Consider the following 17,559-nt stretch of genomic DNA (forward strand, 5'->3'; position numbering starts at 1 on the left):
TCCATCATGGATAACAACACCCCCCCTGCATGAGACTGTGAAGCCCCTCAGCAGCTTCTTTATTAGCAGACTGCTGCATCCTGAGTGCAAGAGGGAGCACTTTCACAGATCCTTCCTTGCTTTTCAATGGGAAAATGTCTGAAGGTTAATACCACCTCTGTCCATTTCACCTCTGTTAGTATGCACTACGCTGTTTGCTGCAAATTATACGCCTTTCACACTGAAACATGCGGGTCAAAGCGGGTTTTTATACCAGTGTTTCCTCACCATTAGGGCGCATTCAAGCTTCCAGCAGTTGCAGGTCTGAGCTCCCGCTGTGAGGCTGCATGTCGGTGTTTTACTCTCTTATACATCATTGCACTGACAACGTCATCATTACACAAAAAAGTGCGCCGTGTCTCAAAATGCTGGTGATGTTCCCATAAATCACAGAGACTGACATGACCAATAATCAACATTATTTCCTCATTCAGTAATTTTATACAAAATGCTTAGACTGCCATCTTCTTTTGCTGACTTAAAAATAGTGCCACTATACAACCCACACTGTGGTAAAAGATGGAATTGATTTGCATTGTCATCCTCCACCTGCTCGCTTAAATGAAAACACAGACAGTGGCACGCACGACTAGACAACACCCACATTAGGATCAAAGGTGGAATTGATTTCCATAATCACAATGTCTGCTTTTTACACAGCAGTTAAAAAAAAAAAATCAATGTTGTCGTCACTTAGCATTCACAATGCCACAGAAACACTTATTGTCACACAACGATTTTTGAGTCTCTGCCTTGCTTAACATGAAGGCTAACTTCAGACATGTTTTTCACAAAGGATCGTATAAATGAGTCAGACCTTGACACAGACTTAGATTTGGTTCCTGTCTTGTTCAGTGACTCCTACCGGTACATCTCACGTCACGTATTTGTTTTGGTGTCATTACTAAGTTCTGTAATTCCTTTGCACACATTTGTCGAGCTATAATTTTGTTTGGATGCTGTACTACACGTTAACTCATCTATCACAAAACTGTTAATAGGCTATAACACACAAGACCTTTATAAAGGCTTCAAAAAAAGTCCAGAACATCCTACAGTCACTCACAAGAGTGTCATAGCTCTAAAAGTTAGACTGTTTATTTGCACACATGATTGCATGTTAATAAATCGTATCTTTTGAGAGAGGGGATTTTTTTTTGCATATTAAAGTTGATTCTTATCATAATATTTAAATGAGAAATGCCGCACCTCAGCTGTGTGCTTCCATATATGCTTGTCACAGTGACTTTGACCTTTGACCACAAACTTTTTACAATCATTGTTACATCCCATGGAGGAGTAGTGGAAACTGAAGAAATTCCCTCAGTGCATACAGTACAAGATATATTAAATCTTAAAAAATGGGCCCACAGACAGACGAAAACACGCGAAAAAATAATCCTTCTACTCCATGGCCTTCACTGGTACCGATGAATGAAATCAAAGTTTGATAACATGACGTCATTTAGGTGAGCCAGACGTAAACAGGGTGGGGCCTGTTAGCTCCACCCACAATGCAGTATGTGTGCAGATCCTGAGTGAATTCTGATTATAAATGTCAAGTCTGTCTGGTTTTGCTGCAGCGCTGCTTAAACTTGAGGGAATTCACACCCACATCCATGTGACACTCACAACATTCCCAAAAGACAAAAATATTTACAACTGTTACATAACCATCATAACCATATGTTTCATGTATGGTATGTATTTGTGCTTGCAGACTATCGGACCAAAGGACGGCTGGCAGGTTTACAGTTCGGCCCAAGATGCTGATGGGCGCTGTATCTGCACAGTCGTGGCACCAGAGCAAAGCTTGTGCTCCAGAGATGCCAAGAGCAGACAGCTCCACCAGCTACTAGAAAAGGTAGTCAACACATAGAAGCTTGGTTTCCTATGCAACAATAATGCTTCTCACCTTTCTCTGCAAAAGATGGGCATGTTGAAGAAGCAACTGCTTTCTTACCCTTCTTCAATCTGCTGACGCTGTTGTGTGGCTTTTCAATGTTTGTTCTCTTGTAGAAAATGTCCTGCTCAAAACCGCATGGTGACCCCATCTAAGGTGACTGTTTGCCACTGCTTGTTGTGTTGTAGGTGCAGAACATGTCTCAGTCCATTGAGGTGCTGAACTTGAGAACTCAGAGGGATTTTCAATATGTGATGAAGATGGAAAACCAGATGAAGGGCCTAAGGACCAAATTCAGACAGATTGATGATGACAGGAAATCCATCATGGTCAGGAACTTCCAGGTATTCCACAGCCCTGTTTAATCAAAGCTAAATTACACCCCATTGTCATGGTTTGTGTTGATGGACGAGGGAGACCCAAATGCAGAACGTTGGAGGGCGCACAAAAGAGGTTTATTGAGAGCAACGGAGGCTTGAGACGGGGGGGGTGGTGACTGGCTACTGGAGACTGGAGACGGATGACTTGAGACTGGAGACGGATGACTTGCCACTTTAGACTGAAGACTGACAACTTGAGACTGGAGACTGACAACTTGAGACTTTAGACTGACAATGACAGCAAATGACGATAGTGACAGTGGCAACTACAACACCTATAACTGTGACGACAACTACGATTACGACAACAATGACCCAACACGTAACTGAGGAAACACACAGGTTAAATACAAGAGGGGAAACAAGACACAGGTGGTGCAGTCACCCAGGTGAGACACATGAGGTAATCACAGGAGGGAGGACAGGAAGACAGGACATGACTACAAAATAAAACAGGAAGCACGAGACAGGGATCGTGACACCCCATATCCTATCGGTCCTCCCTAGTTTTTAATGTATTCACCATAACATTGATTCCACAGCTGCCACTGACACCAAGAGCATTCTGGGAGTGCAAGTATAAATCAACTTGTAAGGGTGAATTGTGCGTTTTTGAAATATTTCAAAGAGGAGCTACAGAGGAAAGATCGTTGAAACAAGGTTAATGGCCAGTGGGGAGTGGGTGTCATCTAATATCAACGCTGCTTTTCTATGTGAAATGTTTGGTGACAGTTTGTTACCGAGGTCTTTGGAATCACTGAACTGACTGCCTGAAAAAAAAATGTATTTATTAGGTTTGTCAAAATAATCGATTAATTTTGATTAATTATAGAAAAAAATACGCATTAAAAAATGTACTCAATTAATCATGCCCTTCTAGTCTACCAGAAATTAGAACAAGAAAAAAATTGTTAACTAAAATTGATCAATGAATTCATTCACACATTTACAAAATGGCGGCACGGTGGTGCAGTGGTCAGCACTGTGGCCTCACAGCAAGAAGGTTCCAGGTTCCAGTCCCAGCTCCAGCACAGGATCTTTCTGTGTGAGTCTCCATGTTCTCCCTGTTCCTGTGTGGGTTCTCTCTGGTACTCCAGCTTCCTCCACAGTCCAAAGACATCAAGAGGGGACGAGGCTGATTGATACTCTAAACTGACCGTAGGCGTGACTGTGAGTGTGAATGGTTGTCTGTCTCTATGTGTTGGTCCTGTGATGGACTGGTGACCTGTCCAGGGTGAACCCCGCCTCTCGCCTGATAGGCTCCACCCCCCACCCCACTCCCACCCACGACCATGAACAGGATAAGACAAACCTTTATTCGTCCCTCAGTGAGGAAATTGGCACTGTTACAGCAGCAGAAACACAGAAGTAACAGCTGAAAAAGTACAAGGGTAATAAATAGCGGAAACAATAATAAACTACAATAAAACTATAAGCAATAGAAATTGGATGGATGGATTTATAAAAAATGATTTGAATGGAACCATTAAAATTAAAATTTATACATGAGAATAATTTAGATTATTTATAAAACGTGCTGGTTTGAATTGCCCTTTTTAAATGGCCTTCTTCATTTTATTCTCCTCTTGGGGGAGGTCCTCCTACAAACTCGAGTGTCACATCTGTCTTGCACTTATCATTTGTCATTATCGGTCTTTTTTGTTGTTGCTATAAACATGTATTGTCTGGGCATATGAATAAATAAAAACAACTCTGATATTAACAATATACTGAGTCGCTCATACGTCCTTCAGTGTTCTGTGACATTACATTGGCCTTGCTAATCGTAAGCTGAATTTAAAAAATGAGTCAAGGAGCTTCTTTGACACCAACTTGGAAATATAGAATATGTACAAAATTAAATATTCAAAGGCACTTACTTTTCCTTTCGTGTTTTCCTCAGAAGCTGCTTTGTTGAATTGCTTTGGGCAGCTGCTCAGGGATTGGCAGTGCGTTTTGTGTGGCAAGATGCAAGACACTGAATGAGACTGAAAAGTAACTGCATGAAACAACCACCATCATGGCAGGACTGTGGGACAATGAGGGGATTTTTTACACTGATGTACAGTTTTCGTTGGCTCATGGTTGTCAGTCTATTTTGTACAGTCCCGTATTTAACCAGCAGTTGCATGTTGGTACACAACAGTGGAACAAACAGGCGAAGAAGGGTAAATCACTCACCGGTGGCCCAGTCTAGTGCTTGCACAGCATGTACTTTAACAAATACAAAGAGACACTGAAGCAGGGCCTGCTCCTCTGCCCCCACCTCCCATCCTACTTCGTACCTCCTATTCTCTCTGTGTTTCATCTCTGTTGCTGTCATTGTCTCCCCTGCAGGAGCTCAAGGACAAGATGGACGAGCTGAAGCCGTTGATCCCTGTCTTGGAGCAGTACAAGATGGATGCCGTGCTCATCTCCCAGTTCAAGGAGGAAATCAGAAACCTGTCGGCGGTGCTAACAGGCATCCAGGAGGAGCTCGGGGCCTTTGAATACGATGAACTCTATCAGCGGGTCCTGCGGCTGGACAACAGGCTCCGCAGCTGTATGGGCAAACTAAGTGGGTGGAGTATAGTACAGTCAGCCGTATGCTGCAATGGGTCAATAACTGTATATTGTTGACATACAGCAGTGATGGGTGTGTGCAGTCTCCATCAGCGATAACATCAGATTGTACTGGAAAAAATACTTATGGCAGAGCTAAAGTGGTTGAATACAATAAACCACGACCATATAATAACTACCATGCGTGCTATCAGTGTGAACAGTGGTGTTAGTCCCGCACATAAAAATATCAATATGTAATGGAAATTATTAATGTAAAGCCTGTTAGCACTTTTTTTTTTTTTTTACGGTGGATCATTTTGAAGACTTCTTTTATGCTCTATTCCACACCACCATTATTTTCATTTAAATTAGTTTAGCAAGATGACCACAGGTGTGTGTCCGTTGGTCTGCTGGTTGGATATGTCAAACACTCATCAACTAATTTAGTGGGAAAATAAGTAATATTGCGAGGCAGAAGGATTACTAGGATGCAAAGGCATGCACGGAAGATAAGGTTTCGAAAAAACACCCAAAGAAACGTCCAGTCTCATACAGCTGTGCCGATATAGCACGTTCAGTTTGCATGAACAAGGTATGGACTAACTTGGTGTACGCTGCCCATAGATTTACTCCATGGCAGGACTCAGTTTTGTTGATTCTGCCTCTGTAAATTTTAATTTTCCGTGTTTAAAAGGAATTATTATGCGCTAGATATAAGAAATTGAAATATCTTACAGCTCTAATTTGCAGCAGTGGCTCGATTATCCTTCAAGGTAGTTAAAACTGTTGGTTGCCAATGCTTTCTTGGTATGCACAGAGGACGCACTCCCCAGTGGCACAGGCATGAACTCCAGCTGGAGAAAAATCCTCCACAGCACAAATTGTAACAGCATTTCTTTTCTCAACAGCATGTGGGAAATTAATGAAAATCAATGGACCTGTTACTGTAAAGACATCTGGAACCCGCTTTGGCACATGGATGACTGATCCTCTCGGTGCAACCAGAAACAACAGGGTGAGTTACGAGAGCACGGCAGTGTGTGCCAGGAGCTGTGTAATTTGACAATATGTGTGTACTACACACATCACACACACACACACACATTATTTTCAGAATACCTTAGGAGATGTTTATTGATGATAGGTGACGGATTAATTAAGCTTCTTTGATCCTCTCATGCAGGTTTGGTATATGGACGGTTACGCCAACAGCAAGATTGTGCGTGAGTACAAGACAATAGAAGACTTTGTTTCAGGCGTGGTCTCTCGTACGTACAGCCTCCCGTTCAAGTGGGAGGGAACTAATCACTTAGTCTACAATGGCTCACTTTACTACAACAAGTACCAGAGCAACATCATTGTCAAGTACAGCTTTGAGACGGGCAGTGTGCTGGCCCAGCGAGCTTTGGAGTTTGCAGGCTTCCACAACATGTACCCATATACGTGGGGCGGATACTCCGACATTGATGTCATGGTTGATGAACTGGGAATGTGGGTCGTGTATGCAACCAGCCAAAATGCTGGAAATGTTGTCATCTCCCAGATTGATCCAGACAACTTGCAGGTCCTGAAGACTTGGAACACAGAGTACTCCAAAAGGAATGCAGGTGAATCCTTCATGATATGTGGGACGCTCTATATCACTAACTCTCACCTATCGGGAGCAAAGGTTTACTACGCCTACTCTACAAAGACTTCAGCTTACGAGTATATTGACATTCCTTTCCACAACCAGTACTTTCATATCTCCATGCTTGACTACAATTCCAGGGAGAGAGTGCTGTATGCCTGGAATAACGGACACCAAGTGATATTCAATGTCACCCTCTACCACGTCATTAAAACAGACGATGTCTCTTAAATGTCATGCGTCTTCTCCAGCCACGACCACAGCACCATCATTTGTTATCCCTAGATGTTCTATTTAACCACATTGTCTTTTGTCGGGCAAATTTACCCCCCATTACCTGAACTTTTTGGAATTGTTGCTCTGGATTCCTGGCTGAATTTAGCATTGACTAAGGATTTGATATGAAAAACATCTTCGACTTTTTTTTTACACTTTTTCATTGCTGCTGACCAGACTGGTATGCCTTATTTGCTATGTATTGGATATGTGAGCTGGAAGGCTTTTGCATGAATGTCTCTACATTGTGTCTGTAAGTGATTTTTCCAATAATATAACTGTGCTTTTGTTACAATTTTTTTTTTTGTTGCTTGCATTTTTGCCAATTTAAAAGTATGAGGATACAGAACACAAACTTGCGTGGAGTTACAAGTGAAGAACAAACCGAACAGTGGATGCTCAAAATAGTGCGGACCACTAAATGTGCACAAATAACACACAAAAAAAAAGCAACCACAAAGGTGAAACGCAGCCTAAACTGTGCTACCAATCCAGTAACGTCTCAGTGCTCTGGTGCTATTTACATATATTGCAATGAGGTAATATGTAAAATTTGGAGCAAAACACGTCCCTTTTCTATGCAAATGGGCTTCATCACAATCAAACAAAATGTCTGATTAACAAACACCAGCGCTAATAGCCAGTAAGAGTGAAAATGTCTACATGAGATGGTTGTAATTGAAGCACGTTCATAGAAAGTAGGATGACCACAGTCTTGATAGCAGAGGAAAATCCTTGCCTATTGTATAAACTCACCTGGGTCAATTTCCTCCATAATTTTTTTCTTTCAACCTTCTGTCAAATCAGCCTAATGGTGTGCGTACTACTCACAGACTTAAAAAAAAAAAAAAAACTTTTTCGATTGAACCCTCCTAAACATTAAATTCTTTGCTTGAAGTTTTGAAAACGCTTCCTTTTCCCTGCCATTGCTGTCTATGCTCTTGCTGCAAATCCACCATTTGCAATCACAGGCAAAAGAAGAGCAAATTGCACCAAGCAGCACAAACACTGAGGCCGTGTTTGCATGGTAATATGATTCAAGCAATATCTGTAGTGAATCGGCCACTGAGACAGGGCAGATAGTGAATCAAAGTGATGTGCAATTCACGGTCCAACCATTCCACGTTCTTTTTTCTTATGAAATCAGAGTGACACCATACATGAGTTGATTACAATCCAGCAGAAGCACTGGTCGATAACAACACTACATGTTATTTTGGAATGGAGAAGTCTTACTCTTTAATTTGATACAACTAAGACATGAGATTCCATGTAGAACAAATGACAGTAGGATGGGATTCAAGTTGAAATTTTCGACTGGCAACATGGAAAGTCTGAATTCTGAGTTCAGCTGGAACACACCGTCAGTCGATCTATTGATTCTGATATCAACCCAAATGATTGTATCATGTATCATGTATCGTCACATACTGGTATTTTCCACATGGTCCTAAGTCACTATGCAGAATTTTGTGTACCATATGATCAAGTAAGTCTCTTTAAACGTGCAGTGCAACCTCTCCTGCATATTTACCACTGTGTGAAAGCTACTTAATTGACAAGTACAGTCACCATTCTTTTAAGGGCCTGTGAAATAGTGGTGTGTGTGACATTCTGTGGGAAAGGAACGTTTGTGTTTTTTTATGAAACCAAACTATAGGAGAATAATAATGTGTAATCATGTGCATTTTAGTTAAAATTACGTTGTACATTTCATTTAAAATGTTTTTAATGATAGCACAGACACGTGTTATGATTTGATCAAATGTCTGTTTTCACACAGTGATGACTGTGTGATTTCCATGCCAAAATGCTATTTTTATTTGTTTTGTTAGAGTAAAACTAGCAACATGTAAAGGCAGACTGCAGCATGCGCGTGATATAAAACTCTTTTCTTTGTATTTATGTAGCCAAGACCAAAAATGAAAGATGGTGTGATGATAGTGTTGACGGTATCACTCAAAGAGGTAGGGATTTTCTTGCACCCAACATGCGGCTCCGCTGGCTAAAGTGTCATCGTTTGGCATTTCAATCGGCCCGAAGTGGCAAACTGCTACGATGATTAATGGCATTCACTACGATTTCTGGCAGTGATGTCTTGAGCTGCAATAACAAGAGGATGTTTTTTGGAAGGCTCTGGAGAGTTTTGAATACGGCAGTGTCGGCTCTTTTTTATGGGTAAACACAGTTGCGTGTACATGCACTTCTACTAAAGTGTGCCCGAGCCAGGTGCATTTCTACACACAGTCATAGCCAACATAGACAGGTGTTTGGAGTTGAACTATTAATCTATTCATTTCAACATCACTTGACTGGCCTCTTACAATGATCTTTTCTTTCAGTGAACCCTAAAGAAGGGTATATTTCAATAGCCAAGGCAGCAATGCAGACTAGAAGATCCCTAACATACTTGCTAGAATACTTTTATTATGTTGTTGTATGTTTACCTAGTTTCTGTTGCTTAAGTGAAATGTTTTTCATTAGGTCTCAAGGAAATGTGCATATTCTGACTGTGCTACGTGACTTGAGTCTTCTTTAAAAATCACAACACAAAATGGGGATGATGGTGTCTGCTGTTGAAAATGTGATGGGAAAGTTCACAATAACACACATAACTCTCTGTATTAAAGTTGCAATCTCAAGGCCACAGTTTGCAGACGACACTATGAGGTAACAGCAGCCAATGACTGTTGTCTGTTGCATGTTCTTTGTGTGCTTAAACTCATCAACCATCCAAGTATGAAAAAAGTACATGATTGTGATGTCTTTCCATGTGTTCACAGTGTGTATCCTGTTTCCACAAATGTTCACTATCTACTGCTTTTCCTTCAGCACAAGATTGGTCCATGTATGAAATTCGTATACAAAAAGTTCCTAATTGCAGACAATACCTCGCTATAAAAATGGAAAAATTTATATTTTATATAAATAGTCGGCAGTTCATTACAGAGGTGGATGCTTCGGATATAGGAGTTGGAGCGGTCCTCTCTCAGGTTAATTCTCAGGATGGTAAGCTGCATCCTTGTCCCTTCCTGTCAAAGAAACTCTGCAACCAAGCGTACCAATGCCCACTGGCTGGAGGGTCAGCTAAAAGGCTGAATGTGAGGCAGGCGAGACATCTTCTTAGCTGTTTCAATTTTACACTCTCCTATCGACCTGGTTCAAAGAACGGTAAACCGGATGCCCTGTCTCGCATTTTTTTGCTCGATCATGTAAGTCCTGAACCATCCAAGACCTGTTTGTTGCCATGCTCTCTTGGGAGGTGGAGGGTAGAGTCACCAACCCTCTCCATTCCCTTCCATAGACTCTGAGTCCACAGTACCCTCCGCATTGGCCTTGGTGAGACGCTGCAGAAAAACCTGGGAGCAGGTCCACTGGAACCTCCAACGGCAATCTAAAAGTGACAAGATAGCCGCGGATTGTTAGAGGACACCTGCCCCCGCTACAAAAACGGCCAAAGGGTGTGGTTGTCCACCAGGAATCTGCCACTGCAGGTGGAGTCAAAGAAGCTCGCTCCCAGGTTTGTTGGTCCATTCCCCATCGCCAAGGTTGTCAACCATGTCACTGTCTAGCTCAAGCTGCCAAGGTCAATACGGATCCACCCCACGCTTCATGTCAGCCACGTCAAGACCAGTCCACTCACCTCATGCACCTGGGCCTTAAGGAGCCAGCCCTTGGGGGGAGGGTGCTGTCATGTCCCTCCGTCTGTTAAGCGTTTTATTGTTTCCCTCATGTTTCATGTCTAGTCTTCCTGTTTTATTTTGTGATCTCACCCCTGTCTCTGTTCCAGGTTCCTGTCTGCCCTGCCCCCTCTCCGTCTGTGTGCACCTCATCCCTGATTGTTTTCCGCACCTGTGGCTCATCACTCCCCATTCGTCCTGTATATATTCCCCCTTTGTGTCTTGTCTCATCGCCAGTTTGTTGACGTATTGTACTTGCGTTCCAGCACTCCGTTTTCATTGCCATAGTCACAGCCTTGTTATTGAATCTTGCTGGTTTTTTTAACTCGCCTTTTGCCTCTCATGTTTTTTGATGCCTCTGCCTTCGTTGATTGCCTACCCGTGTACCGACCTCTGTCTGTCAATAACCTGCTTGGGTGATCCCATCGGTCTATGTCCTGCAGTTGAGTCCATTTTATCCTGCGCTATGTTTCACGACAAAACTCTATATTAGAAGTTGTTTTTGTTTTTTTTTAAATATGAAAGATTACCTGAGCAAAACATATTTTTTTGGTCTAACTGTTGGTGATATTCCTCAACAGAATAAATTTGGCCTTAAATTTCCAAACTCTAGAGCAGTAAATTGCCTTGATGTAGTGAGTTCTCCCAACTTTGCATTTTAAAGGGACTTTGCAGGTTTCCCTCCTACCATGTTTTGCTTTTTCATGACCATAGCGTATCACAGACAGAAACAGATGTGTAGCCCACTAGATATTGCCACTTGATCTGGCAATACAGCAACTGAACCTTGACTTGCCTGACAAAAGATTAAAACGCGTATGGAGGGAACTGACACGAAGGAGTTTTCTTTGAAAAGTTTCGCACAACACTCCAGGGCCAATGTGCTTCTGACCTCTGGTTTGGTTTTGTTGTTTTTTTTCAGTGAGCATCAAGATCAATTGAGCGGAAAATCACAGGTAAAATCATGCTTTATGAGGTAGGCCTAAGGATTATCACAATTCTATGATTGTGGTCTTCAAATGTGGAGGACTCAAGACTAGGGCTGGATTATAGCCATTAGAGCGTTATCGGTAATCTACCAAAAGTTGGCCAATTTTAACACATACTTTTCAGTAATAAAATGCTGTGAATATGGTGTTTTTCTTAAAAATGATGGCCTTGTGTATCCAGTCGAGGGCACTCTGACTCCTCTCATGTGACGCTCCACAGCAACCCCACAGCGTGAGAGTGAAGTAGATTACGGTACTGAAAAGCCAACAGGGCATACTAGAATAAAACCAAGCAGTTTGCCTCAATGGTAAGGTTATAATAACTAGTTTGTAGGATAAAAAAAAAGACACTTCCCATTACGTGTCTCGTTGTGTCTGTCATGCTTCCCTTAACAGTTGAGCGTGATGTGATATGTTAGCAAGCTAAAGAAAGTTAGGATAACCCAATTTAAATATTAGCTACCTCGCTAAACTATTTAACCGAGTCAGTCACAGTACCATGAACGACGAAACGGTAAAGTTACAGTCACTCAAAGTACTGTTACGCTCACTCTGGCAGCTGCATGCTACCAGACCAGATAAGACTGGAGCAAATTAGCGTAATGCTTCGTCACCGTGCAAAAACAGTTGTGGGCTACATTCATTTTTAGCAGCACACGGACTGTGTTTTTTAACTTAGGGCGTCGAGGAGGAAAAAGCATTTCTGGTCAAAGTTACAGCTTCATGGAGGAAAGAGAATGTGAATGCACACTGAGAGGACATCCGAGAGGCGCATTTCATGTTCTACCAGAGATGTTTGTGCAGCTGTTTATCCGCCTGCCTCTTACCAACAGATATACACTTACTGACCGCTTAGACACCGCAATGTAATGTGCACCAATTAAACCCCTATGATGAATTCTACTTCACTACATGTATTACTTTGTAAATGTTGACACGGTCAGAGAGACTTCTTTGTGTTTACTGAGATGATAGTGGGTATTGCCTATCAATTTAAATCTTTGTGACAAATGTTTGGACTGTGTTTAAGCCATCAAAAGTAGGTATTTGTCTTTTTTACAGTATATGAAAAATTAGAAAATTTAATCAGCCAATATATCGGTCATTGGAATTTTTTATTCCCTTATATTGAAATCTTCATCTGCACCAAAAAAAAAAAATCCATATTGGTCAGACCCTACTCAAGTCAGAGCTAAGCTAAGCTTGGTAAACATTCAAGAGACAGAATACAACTCCTCTCCTCTCCACTCGCATAGCACAGTCAGAATGTGCACATTTCCTTGAGACCAAATGCAAAATATTTTGCTTAAGCAACAGAAGTCAGGCAGTCTTACAACTGCATAATAAATATGTGAAAGCAATTATATGAGCATAACGTCACATTAAAATGTTGAATTTTGTCTCTGCAGACGGACAAAACCTCATAACTTGAAACCTTTGGGTACACATTTATTTACTTTTTGTGTTCTAATCTGTGCCTAAACGTTGCAAGCGCACAGCCTCATTTTATGCCGATGATGTGGTCATTTACAGCTCTGATGTTGCGCCCTTGCACACTTGCATGAGTATTGACGGTCTGCTTTTGGAATCGTCACGATAGATTTATATGAATCTTGAGGTGATTGCCATTAAGACTAAAATGATGGTTTCTAACAGGAGGTTGTCAGATTTAAGAATGTCACATTAGCATTCAGGTATTTCATTTGATGAACATTTGTTTTCAAGACAGATCTGTAGCTTAAAGAGCTGATTCCACTTAGGCCTCTTAAAAACCCGGTCACTGTAAGTTGCTTTATTTGCTACCATTCTTTAATGGCTGTTATATACGTCTGTGTTTAATAATATACGATTTAACATGCTTTGAATGGTTTCTGTATGTCTACTGGACCTTTGTTTACACCATCAAGAGTCCCTTGAAAAAGAGATCTTGCAACTTCAACGCCCGTGTCCAGGGTATGGCAAAGTGGTGCGGCTCGAAAACCCGAACAACAGGAATAAGTGGTACCATGACAGTGGTTATCAACTCGCGACATCAACCCAGTGTTTCCCCAGCTTTTTGTGTTTAACACTGGCTTGAAAGCGACAGGATCCAAAATTGATTCCAGTCCCCAAAATGGAGTACTCTGCATTGCATATTTCAGTTTAGTATTGAACTAGAATCCGTCACAAATATGAGGAATATAAATCTATGAAACAGGCAAAGAGAAACAGCGATTCATCTCTCTGGTTTCCACAAAAAAGCAAATGTCTAAGCAAAGGTCTCTCAGGAGTTCTACAGACAATACATGTTTATCTATGCTGTCACTGGATAATCTGATTGCACCCCACGAGTTTGCTTTTGTACAGTTTTATCAGAGCATGCTTCCATTGGCATCAGCTATTGATCTGTGCGTGAAGTATGGGTTTTTAAATGGGATTGATTTAAAACCTTTAAGGTGAGAAGTTTAAGCAGGTTTTTTGAGAAATGGTCATTAAAGTCCTGTCATTTCTGAAAACGACGCAGTTTAACTTGGATTTCTATTAAACAGGCAGTGTCAGAGTATCAGAACCAACAGAAAAGATGGCATGTAATGTGTTGGTAGCCAGGTCTTAACACTGAAATGTTTGCATATTCTCAAGCCAACTATTGGGACTGCTTGATGGGACCATAACATGAAATATGTTGAGAATATAAAACAAGAGAATTATTGAAGACATTTTATTGCTTACTGGCACAGCAGTACTGGTTTGCTCTCACGCCATTTACTTTTTCAAGCTGTTGTCCGCCTGGCATCTCACAGACTGGCATGGCTGTGGTTGTTTTCTTTCAAGTGGGCTTCAAGAGAATATAGCGTGAACATTGTCGCCGCTGGAATTTTGCATGTTTGTCCCAAATTGTTGCTGTTACAACTGCCGTGTCTCGCTCTACAGCATGGTTGATGATCTCATCCAGTGGTGGAGATGTACCCTGTTCTTGTAAACTGGTTTCAGCTCTAAGCGTGGCTGGAGTTTTTTTCTTGTCGCAGATTGTGGGCGCTCGGTTCATCTGGGACCTTTCCTTAAGGTGGCTCACTTTATCGGGGTAAACTGGTTCATTTACCCACCCTTTTTAACTTTGGCTGGCTGTTATTCAGCCTCTTGTTAATAAAGTGATTGTATTAAACTAAATAAAGTGTACTTTGTTTTCCACTATTCTCCATATGTTATAACAATCTTGGCGAGAGTCCGTGCGTGCATCCATTATATCCAGAATGTAACATTGCTTGATTTATTAGGTTTATTGCACACTGGAATATGTGGTCTGTGCCTGGCTGGATCCCACCACAAGCCCACAAATGAAACAAAATAATGATGGTACTCCATACCAGCCATCGGGACATGTGCAGTGGTGCAGAGCCCAGATCTTTTAATGAAGACTGAACACAACATAAAGTTCAGCAAAGGAAAAGCCACAGTCCATGCATAGACACGCTTGGGAGAGAGGACACAACCCTTTGTTATCAATCCCTAAGAAAAAACACTCATTACACAGTGAATCAAAGAGAAACAAGGCACATCAGGCACACACAGGTTGAAAAAAGTTACAGCTTATAGAGAAAACAAAGAGGCCAAGCATCTTCCACTGTCGTCCCTCAAGAGCAGCAGAGGATGAACGTCTCCAAAGGCTTTCTGTGGGATCCACACCCGATGTTATTTGTTTGTGAGTTTTGACAAGACAGATGCTGTGCAGAGCCACTGGGATTGCTCTCTTTCTTCGACAGGTAGGCATTTTTAGGAACGGTGTACAGCAACCGTTCACACTGGAAGAGAATATGAGACACGTCCTCCTCTTCCAGTCCCTCAGGAGAAGGGCGGAAACATCTGAGGTCATCACTCTTAATCTAAGGAGTAAAGTCAGGCTTTCGAGTTTATAAACCAGATGAGCCTTATCACCTTGCATCCTGAAGCATGACAAAACTACAGAGAGAGTAAGATCGGAACCTAAATTAGAGACATTTGTCATTATGACTGACAAATTTACATAAAGCAAGATCCAGAGACTCAAACTGGTCTTTGCCTGATCCAGTATATCCAGTGCCACACCCCATTTAGGTGCCAAGGAGTGTGACACTGACCTGCGTCTCTGCACGCTCCTCGAGAAGCATGACATCAGAGGGTGGCGGAACAGTGAATGGTCACTAAAATTTTTACTTCTCAAGATCAAATATTTGCAGCCTTTTAATCAAACTGAAGGCCAAATACTTGTAAACTGACTGGTCAGATAGAATGTTGAATACAACCAAGAGGATGTATTCCACATTTCAGATTTTCATTGCATTTCATTTTGTTATTGCTGAGAGGAACCAAAGAGTGTGTGTCAACAGCACGGTTCAGTTGTGACAAAAGCTAAAGCAGCCTGCAAGCTTGAAAATAATGCTGGTGCAGAGTTAAGCAACTGGAAACAAGGAGTAGGTTTGCCAAATTTATATGATATATTTATTTAGAACAGGGTTCTCTTGAATACTCAGTTGTGATTGGTCTATTCACCTGTGTTTATTCCTTAAGATACCTCTGCTGTTCTGTCCAACACACAGTTGGGTACGCCACCGCAACAGCCAACTGAAAGCAGCTTATAAACTTGTTAAAATGCTTTCTGAGCAAGTTGCCGTCTCCAGAGGCGGCAGAAAGCAGCTAATCATCAGCTTCCCTTCAGCAGCTGCAAGAGCAGTAGCTCCATCCACTCTCTGCAGGGAAAACAGGAGGCAGCCAGCATTCTTCTGTCTCCAACCAGACTGGTCTTCCATTGTGTCATTTGTTCAAAAATTAAGCTATTGATTTGGGCAACAGTGACAGGTCTGGTTAGCATGACAAAAGTAGATGTGAAACATCCATGAATACATTCATCCATTTTCTACCACTTATCCTGTTTGATTAACAGTTGTGAAATGATAAAAAAATATATGCATAACTATTATACAAATGTAATAATATATTCATTCATTTTCTGCAACTTATGTTGCAGTTGTTGTTGTCTGTCTGGGTTGGGACTCGGCGAGAGCAGTCGCACTCCTCTTCTCTCCTCCTCTTCTTTTCTGTCTGACTATCATTCTTTGTCTCAACTTCTATCCAGCGCAGCTGTGAGCTCTCTACCTAAAAACTAATCATGGAATTGATCAGCTGGTCTCTCAACGCTATTGACACCATATTTTCGACAATTAATTGCTTAATTGTGGCTTTCTGCTTGTAGCCAAGCAGAGCAAAAAAAAATTCTCTCCCAACGCCAGCTTGTATCTATGGCCTGCTCTATTTAAAACAGCAAATAAAATGTCTTGCAATCTTTAGTTTGTGTGACATTATTCAATGATTTACTTGCAGGTTGGTGTATGTCTAAGTGAGATCATACAGTAAGCCCTGACAGGGGAATGGAACACACAAGAATTGTGTGTAAACAGCAGTTCACTTTTTTCTTTGATGACAGTGTACACGTACGTTATGTTGATCTGATTGGCCCATATTGATTGTGACAGACAGAGCTGATCTCTAGCTGATGCTCGATGTCTATGCTTCTTCAACAAGTAAGAAAGTTTAAGCCTTTTTTCTTTTGTTTATGCTACTAAATATCTGTATTTTTTACCATCATTTACAATTTATACTTCTGGGGAGGCACAGTGGTGCAGCGGTTAGCACTGTCGCCTCCCAGCAGGAAGGTTAAGAGTTTAAATTAAGAGTTTGCTGACAATGTTGAAGTACCCTTTAGCAAGATACTGAACCCCTAAATACTCCTGATGGCCCTGCAACCGACTGGCAACCCATCCACGGTGTCCAGGATCCAGCCCACCCAGACCCTGAAGGGTATAGACCAGGGATCGGCAACCCAAAATGTTCAAAGAGCCAAAATGGAGCAAGAAAACAAAAACCAAATCTGTCTGGAGCCGCAAAAAATTCCAAGCCTTATAATGAAGGCAAAAAAGGCTGGAAGTGTATATCAGCTGTATTAGCCTACTATTAAGGTTAGAAATAAATAAGGAGCATTCATGATTAAATAAGCTCCATCTGTAGCCACTGAAATCAGGTGGTTGGTGTTTATTCCTTTTTCATTTCAACACTTCAGCACAGCCTCACAGATATCCTCCCCCCGTGTCTGTCCTTTCAGTGGTAT

General features: G+C 41.6%; 1 protein-coding gene across 2 annotated transcripts in view; it reads left to right on the forward strand.

The window, feature by feature from the left end:
• olfm3a (olfactomedin 3a) overlaps positions 1-14,497 on the forward strand; it is a 29,854-nt gene extending 15,357 nt beyond the window's left edge. For both annotated transcript variants that reach the window (XM_086191652.1, XM_086191653.1), the window contains exons 2-6: positions 1,760-1,903; positions 2,131-2,286; positions 4,660-4,879; positions 5,775-5,881; positions 6,050-14,497. In XM_086191652.1, the coding sequence (XP_086047778.1) occupies positions 1,760-1,903; positions 2,131-2,286; positions 4,660-4,879; positions 5,775-5,881; positions 6,050-6,727 (1,305 nt within the window). In that variant the 3' untranslated portion in view covers positions 6,728-14,497. The remainder of the gene's footprint in view (positions 1-1,759; positions 1,904-2,130; positions 2,287-4,659; positions 4,880-5,774; positions 5,882-6,049) is intronic.
• The last annotated feature ends 3,062 nt before the right edge of the window (positions 14,498-17,559 follow it).

This window comes from Aulostomus chinensis, chromosome 21 (assembly GCF_037954235.1).
Source record: "Aulostomus chinensis isolate RoL2024-O1b breed Wild chromosome 21, RoL_Achi_v1.0, whole genome shotgun sequence".
Lineage (NCBI taxonomy): Eukaryota > Metazoa > Chordata > Actinopteri > Syngnathiformes > Aulostomidae > Aulostomus > Aulostomus chinensis.